Source organism: Coregonus lavaretus, assembly GCF_964263955.1.
Source record: "Coregonus lavaretus genome assembly, chromosome: 13".
In the NCBI taxonomy this organism is placed as follows: domain Eukaryota; kingdom Metazoa; phylum Chordata; class Actinopteri; order Salmoniformes; family Salmonidae; genus Coregonus; species Coregonus lavaretus.
Genome location: NC_140000.1, coordinates 18,661,845 through 18,674,020, shown reverse-complemented (window position 1 = coordinate 18,674,020; position 12,176 = coordinate 18,661,845). Strand labels below are relative to the sequence as shown.

General features: G+C 44.6%; 1 protein-coding gene across 2 annotated transcripts in view; it reads right to left on the bottom strand.

Annotated features, from left to right (window-relative positions):
• The window catches only part of LOC311140690 (triple functional domain protein-like), a 78,880-nt gene that overhangs the window by 44,409 nt on the left and 22,295 nt on the right, over window positions 1-12,176 (bottom strand). For both annotated transcript variants that reach the window (XM_084175867.1, XM_084175868.1), the window contains exons 9-13: window positions 9,040-9,209; window positions 8,498-8,672; window positions 3,629-3,824; window positions 2,541-2,707; window positions 802-921 (exon numbers count right to left, since the gene is read on the bottom strand). In XM_084175867.1, coding sequence (XP_084031993.1) covers window positions 802-921; window positions 2,541-2,707; window positions 3,629-3,824; window positions 8,498-8,672; window positions 9,040-9,209 — 828 coding nt within the window. The remainder of the gene's footprint in view (window positions 1-801; window positions 922-2,540; window positions 2,708-3,628; window positions 3,825-8,497; window positions 8,673-9,039; window positions 9,210-12,176) is intronic.

Sequence of the window (12,176 nt, the reverse complement as noted above, 5' to 3'; positions counted from 1 at the left end):
ATTGTTCACATTAACATCTTAACATTTTCACAAGAAAACTGAGGAATGTGATTGGAGGCTATAGCTACAGGAAAGGAGTCTGAGCGTTATACACCATGTGAGTCTTCTACCTGGCTTCTGCTACCATGACTGTTAACACACCACAGCATTAAACAATATCATTACAATCCCATAATCAAATCGATTGAGTAATTGAGAATAATAATCTCCAACAGGGTTTTTTCCTCTCCTTCCAAAGTGAGTAGAAGGACTCCAGAAGCCTGCCTGCATAACCTCAGCCCTGCAGAATGTAGTCCTTTATACAGTACGACTGCATTTCAAATGAGCCCTGCTCAGAAGAGTTCAAAGGAAAAATGGTCTGGGTTGAAAACAGGGGCCTGTTTCTGGTGAAAGAGAGAGAGGCGGATGATTTATGAGGAATAGAGGATGAAAAGAGGAGTGGGGGAGGTTAGGGTTTTTAGTGAGGTGTGTAGGAGGAGGGTAGAAGGAGGGAAGAGGAGGAGGAGCATGAGAGAGAAGGAGGAGAGGAGAGGAGTAGGAGGGAGATGGAGATGAGGAAAATAATATTAATAATAATAATTAGCTGGGTGCTTACATTTGTCCTATTTCACACAAGTGTGTATTAATACGCATGTGTGAATTGGAAATGTGTTTTTTTGCATTTCCCACTCTCCCTGAGAAATCCTCGGAGAGTGGGGTCAAGGCCAGGGTCACGGAGAGGAGGAAAAGGAGATGGAGAGGAGGAGTGGAGAGGGATGGAGAAGAAGAGGCATAAATGAGAGAGATGGAACAGAGAGATACCTCTATGGCATGTTGGAATTGCTCGTGTTCCTTCTGTAGCTGCTCTGCCTCCTGTAGAGAGCTGGCTGTGATCATACCTGCATTCAGCATGGACTCTCCATTACGGATCCAACCCAGCACCTGAAACGCACACACACACACACACACACACACACACACACACACACACACACACACACACACACACACACACACACACACACACACACACACACACACACACACACACACACACACACACACACACACACAAAGGGAGAATCAGTAATGGGTCAGACTAAGATAAACAGTCACACACACACACAGGCACATAGACACATGTTGATAATGGACATCGTAATAAAGACTCATCATCCCAGATAAGCACAGTATATAGGCCTAACCCACCATGTTTTCACCACCCTGACACACACACAAAGGAATACATTAAGGGTCAGGGCAAGGCCAAGTCAGCTGTGACACGTCACCCCCGACACTTTCGCCTCCCAACCTCTCCCCCTCTCTGTACACACAGGAACGGCCTGCCAGTGGCCCCAGGGAGAATTCCACACCGTCTCCTCCTCCGGGCACTGCACACCTGGTGTGTATCTGACTCATGCTCTGTACTATCACTGCTGCCAAACTCATAGCTCAGCATAGCGGCTGTGTGGGAGAAGAGGCTACATGCTGCTCAGTGAGTAACAGAGAGAACAACTATTCCTGCATTCTAGCAGGCCTGCTCTCTCAGCTTATAGCCACAAAAACACACATAGGCCTCTCTTCCCTTCCAGGACATGGGTAATCTCTCGCTCTACAACGATGACGAATGAGGAAAATGAAATAAATTAATAAACAGAATAAGATTAACAGATGATGCTCCTGCTGGCCTAGTTTGTCTTTTTCCTCATTTTCGGGCCGGTGGTCATCTCTAAAGGGCTGCTCTACTTTCCCAGCACACATTGCAGTGTAGAATAATAGAATAGAGGAAAGATGTTGTGTGCTATTAATGCGTATAAGAGACGCTAACTGATTTATTTATTGACCTTTGAGAGTTTCTATTTGTATTTTATTTTAAGAAGATCGGGGTTCCAATCCCCTTAAGTATTTTATAGTTTTTTTGACAGGACAGATGTAAGTACAGAGTGGGAGATAGATATGGAGAGGGGTACAGAAAGTGGTTAAGAGCAGAGACAGTCTGGAGTCGGGATCTTAGACCGCTACACCAGACTCTGAAATTAAAGTGACTCAGGGAAGATATTCTATAATATACTGTATATGGTCAATGTCATAAGACATGGCCATATGTACTGGTTTCATATGTCCCGTTGTACAATCTAATAGAATCAACCCCATATAATTAAATACATCTGCTTGAAAAAGCATTTCACTCTTAATATTACATGCACAGAAAGCAATCTATTCATAATCATGTGCTCTCCACATAATACTACACAATCACTTCTTTCACAACAGCAGCATCTCATGGTTGTCATCCCACATGCAGTACTGTACTTGGAGAGAGAAAAATTAAGAGAATGAAAGAGAAAGAGACAGAAAGACTGTGTGTGAGTAAGGGAGTGAGTGAGAGAGAGTGCAAATGAAAGAGAGAGAAAAAGCGAGAAAGTGAGTGAGAGAGCGAGAGAGAAAGACCACAAGTGAGAGCAAAAGTCAAAAGTAAAGAGAGAGAGAACAAAAGTAGAAGAGAGCGAGAGAGAGAGAGAGAGAGAGAGAGAGAGAGAGAGATAATGGTGCATGTTTACCTGTTTGACCTCGGCCTGAAGGTGGCGTAGTTGGACACACTGTTCCAGGTGCCTCCTGTGCTGCTCGGCCACCACGTCCAGCTCCTGCTGCTTCTCATGGAGGAACTCCAGCAGGTCCTGAACACGTGTAGCCATGTCCACATCCCTGTCACACAGCAACTCCACACCTAGACACAGAGAGGTGGGAGAGCGAGAGAGAGGTGGGGGGGTATAGCGATAGAACAAGTGAGTGAAAGAGAGAGAGAGACAGAGAGAAGGAGAGCGAGAAGGAAGGAGAGAGAGAGAGAGCTCATCAGCTACTGTAGCAAATCCTGAAAACAACACAAAGAACAAGAGCCATTATGCAACCCAAACCTAACAAAAAGATGAAAAGAGAGAAGAAAGGTCTCTCTCTCTCTCTCCTCATACAAGACAATCAGTCTCGACTACCTGTAAAAGAGTGACAGTTAGGTAAGCATACAGACATACATCAGTAACTCCATATGGCCAGTCAGTCAGACAAACAGGAACAAATCTGCCATTAACATTATATTACTTACATTTCACTCCTGTGTTCCAGACCTGCATTGGGCTGCTGGAGTACAGAGCCTGTCTGTCATAGAAACTCTGTGTGTCTGTCTCTTTGGTGTCCAGGAGAGAACTGCTCTGGGATGCATTCCGATTATGCAAAATCTCCTCTGTGTATGTCGTCATTGACGTGTGTGTATGTGCCAATGCAGCCTGTCGTCCTGCAGCACTGCCTAGTGGTTTTACTCAGCGACATGAGTCCATAGGATTACTGTGAAATCTGCTCGTCTGGCCTCGGCCTGCTGCCGCTACTGTGCTTAGCTCTCCAGCGCCCGATAGCTGGGTTTACCCCCCCCTCCTTCCTCCCCTCTCCCTATCTCCTCCCCTCCTCAACAACACTGAGCTGACCTGGCCTGGCTTACAGCTCATCTGCCCTGGCAGCAGCAGCAGGGCTTTGGGCCATCTGATGTGTCAGTGTGTGTGTGCGTGTGTGTCTGTGTGTGTGTGTGTGTGAGTGTACGACAGAAAAGGTGCATGTGTGTGTGTGTGTATCCGTCCGTGTGTGTTTCTCCATTACTCACCACTGGCCTGGACCTCTGTAACGTACTGCAGCAGCTCCTGTCCCTGGTGGATGACGTCGAAGGTCAGGTTGTTCATGGTGAGGGCCTTGTCAGCGTGGTGCTGGAGTCTCTGCTCTGCCAACGTCAGGTCCTCTGTATCAAACTCACCCATCTGCTGGGACAGCTCCTCATTCCACGACTCCAGGTCTGAGATGATCTGGAAGTGTGTGGGGGAACGAAAAGGGGCAACACTTCATTTGGATAGTTCCCTATAGATGATCTATAGATACCCAAACTATCAACTTCAACAACAAACTATCTACTGCAATGGAAGGGTACAAATAGACAGAAACACACAGATCACAGGGATCACTGTAAGTTAGTTTTAAATAAAGGTCACTGCTAAATGACATTACACGTACAGGACAAACACATGTACAAACACACACAAACAGATGATCATTCCCAACCCTCTAGGTGGAATATGACCTGAGAGGGGTGGAAACTACTTCGGCATCAGAATGAAATGATTTGTAATGATATCAAAACACCAGCCAAGCTGATCTTAGAGACAGTAGCTAAGTGTTTAGTGTTACCTAGAATGATACAATTCTCCTTTGGTTATAGAGGGACTACCCAGACTAGCTGGCTCTACCCAGACTAGCTGTACTCTAAATGGAGCGTCTGCCTGTGATGTTAGCACTTGTTTAAGGACTCACCCACGCACACTTGCTGAAGGCTGAAGGAGGGTGAATCATGACGCCCATAACATATCCACCTTGGCACAGTGATGGGTACTCTGTCAGTCTTTTGTCTGTGATGCCAGTGTGGGCTGGGCCTGACTGGGCTTACCTTACCTAACCTACAGCACTGCTTCACTGTTGCCCTCCATATTCATTGGAATGAAGTCAAAAATCAATTAATCAATGTAATGAACCAGGACCAAGAGGGTGGATGCCGGGTGGTGATCATTTTTGTTGCCAAACCTATTTGAAATATCATGGCTGCTCACAATGACTGGCTTTCCATTTCAATTTGTCTTTATATAATACAAATCCACTGTCTGTTTTTCAGAATCGCTTTCCTGATGCTTCAGAGAGAGACAGGCTGGCACTAGTCTCCATTCCACACATGACTCACCATCCCATTCAGCTGCTGCTCAGCCATACACTGAAGAGCTAAATGTAAAGAATGTGTCCGATGGAAATTCAAGGCGTCCAGAGTGATGGTCGTCGAGGGGAAACTATGGAAAAGTAATACGAGTCATGAACTAAAGCGGTGGCTGGCTCTCCAGCAGACCTAGTAAAAAAGAAATGACAGGGCTGAAAACGAGAGGCTTACACAGCTGCCTGTTTCCATTCACATGAGCAGTGAAATCAAATCTCAAGGCATCCGACAATGAAAAGGAAATCAGAAAAGGAATGGGAGAAAGAGAGGGTTCCGAGTTGGGAATGGGAGAATTTTAAATTCCAAACCGCAGTACTGCAAACCAAATAATTATTGATTCTCTTCACTGTGCCATTTAATTTCCTCTGGATGGCCCTCTGCACCCTCTGCTGTGCTCCTCAGGCTCCGGCTGTACTGTACTGTATTGTCCTGTCCTGTACTGTACTGTCCTCTGGGGGAGAACATGTGAGTGAGGATGTGGAGGGTTCCATGTGGTAAGGGCTATAGGGCTAGCTAGCTGTAACTCACTGAGCGTATGGCTGCTTCATGGAAGGCCCAGGCTACATGGGGCTTAGTAGTGTACACGTTTATGTACAAGTCAGAGCCTAAAACATGGTAGTAATTAACAACAAACTCCGTTCAGCTATGATCCATATCCTAATCCATAGCTGATCACTGTTTAAGATCTTAACCTGGAGATAATGTAACAGCAAACCAAGCCTTGATCATCTAAGCTAAGCAATTTGATAACTGGATCAACATAGTCTGATAATAGTTTTTCACATAAACAAAACATAGACCTATGGAGATATAGGATGTGGATTGGTTGCTTCTCATGATTATCATCATGCAATAGTAGTTCCTTGGCAGTAGTTTTTTCTGTCTATCTTTGAGAAGGTGATTGAAACATAACGATTATGATTGAAACATAATGCGACAGAGCTCTATAGTAAGCGACCTGTACGGTCATACGTGTCGATCAACCAAATGTCTTTGTAACTTCATAATCCAAGAAGCTGTAATACTGAGATCTACACCACCTCAGTCAATAACAGAACAGTTCTTCTTTTGTTGTTACAATATGAGTGAGTCATGGCTGCTACCACAGACAACACCATTATTTATACAGCACTTCTGAGGTTGAGAACCGCCCATTCTTTGCACAAGGCAAACAGCCAACAACAACTGTCAAAACAGAAAGGTCTGATGAATCCTCAGTAATACAATGCTTTAAGATATGAGAAAGAAGAGTCTAACAAAACAGCAAAGCAGACAAGGTAACGTCAGCAGTGTAATGTACAGGTAATAGTTGCTCTGTGGACACAAAGTATTCAGCAAGCATGCACTAACAACCATCTAAACACATGTACATACGATATCAAAAGACATCTGGAGGGCACGACAAAGCCTATTCCCCCTCAGGAGACTGAAAAGATTTGGCATGGGTCCTCAGATCCTCAAAAAGTTCTACAGCTGCACCATCGAGAGCATCCTGACTGGTTGCATCACCGCCTGGTATGGCAACTGCTCGGCCTCCGACCGCAAGGCACTACATATGGTTGTACGTACGGCCCAGTACATCACTGGGGCCAAGCTTCCTGCCATCCAGGACCTCTATACCAGGCGGTGTCAGAGGAAGGCCCTAAAAATTGTCAAAGACTCCAGCCACCCTAGTCATAGACTGTTCTCTCTGCTACCACATGGCAAGCAGTACCGGAGCGCCAAGTCTAGTTCAAAAGGCTTCTTAACAGCTTCTACCCCCAAGCCATAAGACTCCTGAACAGCTAATCATAGCTACCCGGACTATTATTATTTTTTACGATATATCGTATCGTTTTGACAATATCGCAATATTATTTTTGTGCTAGTTGGCTGTACCTGCACCAAATGTCCAGCATTTTTCCTGCATAGCTTGTTCTCCATCTTCTTTTTAAATAGGGATCCAATTTGTTTTCAGCACTTTTATTTCCATGACTGATCAAAACTCATTTTGTCATGGCTCTCTCTCGTCCCTCTGCAGCAGACATATGGTGAGCAATATGTTCGGAACATTAAATAGCAATAAAATCACAGTATCAAATCGCAATACATATAGAATCGTGAGAATCGCAATACATATCGTATCGTGATAATACGTAAAAATGTATGCACACATGACTGTAAGTCGCTTTGGATAAAAGCGTCTGCTAAATTATTATTATATTGTATAATGAGGTCCCTGGCAATTCCCAGCCCTATCAAAAACCCTTCTCAAAACACTACGATCCAGTCTAGAGTGCTACAACTCCAAAAATCCAATAACTCACAAATCTCTCTTGAAAATGTCTTGCTGACTGTTCTGTAGGAGTCATATTCACTTAACTCATAAGCACATTACATAAGGCTGAATGACAGCTAGGTAAAGCTCCCAGGCATAAATACCACAAGCCTTTAGTCCTTCTAACATCTTTTCTTCACCTGCCACTCTCCTCTTCTCTCCCGTTCCCTCCTTCCCAGGCGCCAGGAGGCACTTACCGGGCTGGGCTGCTATCACAAAGCTGACTAGAAACCCCTCTCTGAGTCTAAGCAGACACATCATCTTTTCCTCCTCCTGGCTCACATAGAGGAGACTGGCTCCGTGAGGACAGGAATCCTGCTCTGAGACTGACTGGGACACTGCGTGCCGTACCTCTACCTCACCTCGAACCTGAACCTGCGTGTTGCTGCCTAACCCCTCAGTGGGAGCCAAGAAGGAACAGCGTGCGTCCCAGGGGTGTGAAGAGGAGGAGTGGAGGGAAAACTAACTCTCCCTCCCTCCTGTGTCATATTGACTGACTGACATGCATGCCGCTCACTCCCTCCCACAGGTCCCAGCTAATGTGCAGAGCTAATGTGAAGGCTGTACTGTACTGCACCTCTGAGGAGAAAATACTGTATCAGTCTGGCTATGGTCTCTTACCACACAGACTAGTGTGACTGCTGCACTACTATAGTGGCATTCCACCTCAGTGTGAGATGGGCTGCATGTGCAGACAGGCAAGGGGCAGTGTGTGCCAAGCACGGGTCGATATTTCATTCACTGACTGTAGGTTTCCACTTGGGAGAGACATGTGAGACGTCTTCATGAGAAAATGAATAGGAATATGAACACAATGTAATGTGATTTGTTGTAATGTCAAACTGCACTGTAGTCTACTTAATGTGCCGAAAACGAAACGTCCTCCTCCTCTATTCAATGACCCTGTTATCGCAACACCAACACTTCAGGTATGTGAGTGCCTCGTATCCCCTCACACACACACACACACACACACACACACACACACACACACACGCACACCCTTAAATGAGTCATCACCTCAGTACAATAACTTCCCAGAAAGGGGGATGATAACATCAGGAATATCAGTACTCCAGGCTTTATAATGTCAAAGGCTACTGTAGCTAATGCTTAATTTATGGGATGTGAATCAATATCGTTAATCAACTACTGGTCCAGTCCTTTGATGGTGTAACAGGAAAGAGAGAGATTAGAATAACAGCAGCAGCAGAAAGACTCCTTTGAGTCTCTCAGCAGGGACTCAAGACCTTACACTACCAGATAAAACTGCTACAGAAACACTGACTGTGAAACATTCAATCTCTGGAAAAGACACAGGCCAGATACGGGCAATAGAGGACATGATAGATTGGTTGATTGATAGATTGATTGATCGGAACTTTATTGACATGGGGGCCACTTACGTCGATGGCGTCCCTCTCGAAGATGCGTAGCTGCAGGAAGAGTTCCAGTTTGATCTTCCTCTCCTGAAACAGCTCTTCCATCTGAGCCTGGGCCTCATCCAGCTGCTGTAGGACACTCTGGATGTGGGCCATGGAGCTGTTGTGGGGCGTCTTGTTACTGGAGATAGCAGAGTCCCTGTGTGGAGGCCGGAGTCAGAGGTTAGATAGATCAACAAACACATTAAATACACTCGTTTCAATATCATGAATTACATGTAACACTGTTTGGTGGTGGAACAGCTAGCAGAGTTTAATTATGTGTTAGACGGCATGCTTTTAGAAGCTTAAAATGCACCTCTGTTGCCAGTTAGTAGCGTGCAGTGCTGCTATCAAGGTCTCTTAATGGTAGGGTAAAGGGAGACAGTAATACTGCTCTACAATGCTGCACAGTTCTAAATAAACACAAAACAAACTTTATTACTTGGTAAATTAGCATATTTATAAGGCGGGTAGGGGCTAGAAGGGATTGATTTATGATAGAGGATGCGTGCGCTGTGAGCTACCTGAGCTGCTGGATGAGGTCCTCTCCCTCCTTGATGACGTTGACAGTGGCTTGCAGGGTGGTCTGATGCTGCTGCCCGAAGCGTTTGATCAGGTCCTGCACCGCCTCCACAGACTCAGCATAAACATCATCCAGCAGCTCCTTCTGCAGCTCCTCCAACCACGTCCACAGCTGTGTGGGCACACAGTGACAGACAGCCCAGGCGGCCAATCAGAAACAGCGAGGTAAAGAAGGACAAATTAAAAGCAGAGGAGAGAGGGAGAGAAAGAGGAGTGAAGGAGGGAGCTGCATTGAGTCATTGTGGCAGGATTAACCATCTGGTTATATTAGCATGGTGGCTCAAACCAAAGCACCCGTACCAGCAGGTAGGACCCTCCCTGCCCAATCTACCACCCGCCGCTTTTTTTGTTTGTGTCCCAAATGGCACCCTATTCCCTATATAGTGCACTACTTTTGACCAGCTCCCATAGTGCCCTTTTCAAAATAAGTGTCCTATGTAGGGAATAGGATGACATTTGGGACCCAAAATGTGTTTTGTTCCAGTTCATACAGCTCTATTTTTCCATAATAACACACAAAGACAGGCAAACACAACACAGGCTAAGAACAGAGGAGGAAAGTTGGAACCGGGCCTGGCCTAATCCAACCACCTCTATACAACAGATGGGTGTTATCACACCATATGGTAGCATAAAATAAATGATGAATTAATATGAGTATCAGGCCATGTACTGTAAGACAATATAAATGTCAGCACACAGAGTAAAGTACAGCACGCTGGCACAGAACCTTTACAGAAAGGTTCATGCTGTTCAATAATGCCTAAGCTAATGACACTGACTTAAACAACACAGATTGCAAGTTAACTTTCTCATATACAGTTGAAGTCGGAAGTTTACATACACCTTAGCCAAATACATTTAAACTCAGTTTTTCACAATTCCTGACATTTAATCCTAGTGAAAATTCCCTGTCTTAGGTCAGTTAGGATCACCACTTTATTTTAAGAATGTGAAATGTCAGAATAATAGTAGAGAGAATGATTTATTTCAGCTTTTATTTCTTTCATCACATTCCCAGTGGGTCAGAAGTTTACATACACTCAATTAGTATTTGGTAGCATTGCCCTTAAATTGTTTAACTTGGGTCAAACGTTTCGGATAGCCTTCCACAAGCTTCCCACAATAAGTTGGGTGAATTTTGGCCCATTCCTCCTGACAGAGCTGGTGTAACTAAATCAGATTTGTAGGTCTCCTTGCTCACACACGCTTTTTCAGTTCTGCCCACACATTTTCTATAGGATTGAGGTTAGGGCTTTGTGATGGCCACTCCAATACCTTGACTTTGTTGTCCTTAAGCCATTTTGCCACAACTTTGGAAGTATGCTTGGGGTCATTGTCCATTTGGAAGACCCATTTGCGACCAAGCTTTAACTTCCTGACTGATGTCTTGAGATGTTGCTTCAATATATCCACATCATTTTCCTTCCTCATGATGCCATCTATTTTGTGAAGTGCACCAGTCCCTCCTGCAGCAAAGCACCCCCACAGCATGATGCTGCCACCCCCGTGCTTCACGGTTGGGATGGTGTTCTTCGGCTTGCAAGCCTACCCCTTTATCCTCCAAACATAACGATGGTCATTATGGCCAAACAGTTCTATTTTTGTTTCTTCAGACCAGAGGACATTTCTCCAAAAAGTACGATCTTTGTCCCCATGTGCAGTTGCAAACCGTAGTCTGGCTTTTTTATGGCGGTTTTGGAGCAGTGGCTTCTTCCTTGCTGAGCGGCCTTTCAGGTTATGTCGATATAGGACTCATTTTACTGTGGATATTGATACTTTTGTACCTGATTCCTCCAGCATCTTCACAAGGTCCTTTGCTGTTGTTCTGGGATTGATTTGCACTTTTCGCACCAAAGTACGTTCATCTCTAGGAGACAGAACGCTTCTCCTTCCTGAGTGGTATGACGGCTGCGTGGTCCCATGGTGTTTATACTTGCGTACTATTGTTTCTACAGATGAACGTGGTACCTTCAGGCATTTGGAAATTGCTCCCAAGGATGAACCAATTTTCTTTCTGAGGTCTTGGCTGATTTCTTTTGATTTTCCCATGATGTCAAGCAGAGGCACTGAGTTTGAAGGTAGGCCTTGAAATACATCCACAGGTACACCTCCAATTGACTCAAATGATGTCAATTAGCCTATCAGAAGCTTCTAAAGCATGACATCATTTTCTGGAATTTTCCAAGCTGTTTAAAGGCACAGTCAACTTAGTGTATGTAAACTTCTGACCCACTGGAATTGTGATACAGTGAATTATAAGTGAAATAATCTGTCTGTAAACAATTGTTGGAAAAATTACTTGTGTCATGCACAAAGTAGATGTCCTAACCGACTTGCCAAAACTATAGTTTGTTAACAAGACATTTGTGGAGTGGTTGAAAAACTAGTTTTAATGACACCAACCTAAGTGTATGTAAATTTCCGACTTCAACTGTATCAAACACTTGAGATCCTTGTTTTGAAAAATACAATAAGCTTAACGTTGTTTTTAGGACACTATAGTGAAGCACCACCTCTAAAGGTAAACCTGTCACCTCTCGCTCAGCCAGAACATTGAACAATGGGAAGAAACACTAATTCACAAGGTCTGCCTTCTTGTGGTCCTCTGTAGCTCAGCTGGTAGAGCACGGCGCTTGTAACGCTAAGGTAGTGGGTTCGATCCCCGGGACCACCCATACACAAAAAAATATATATATATATGTATGCACGCATGACTGTAAGTCGCTTTGGATAAAAGCGTCTGCTAAATGGCATATTATTATTATTATTATTACAAGGGAAACCTTTCAAACACAGCACACAAGTAATCTTCACCACAAATAAAGACATGACAAATTACAGCTTTGAATATGAGGCATTTCAGAAACAGAACAGCTTCCTGAGTTTTGGCAATAGCTAGAGGCTCCAGTCTAGTAGAAGAGAGTAGTGAGTGGAGGGGAGGGAGGCACTGTGTTTAGGCTGTTGGAGATATGTGTTACGCACAGGAAAATACCCCTATGTGTCAGTATCAGAGTCACTTTGGGCAGCCCATCCGCTGTCACAGGACACACACACATAATTAAGTGATAGTGCATGA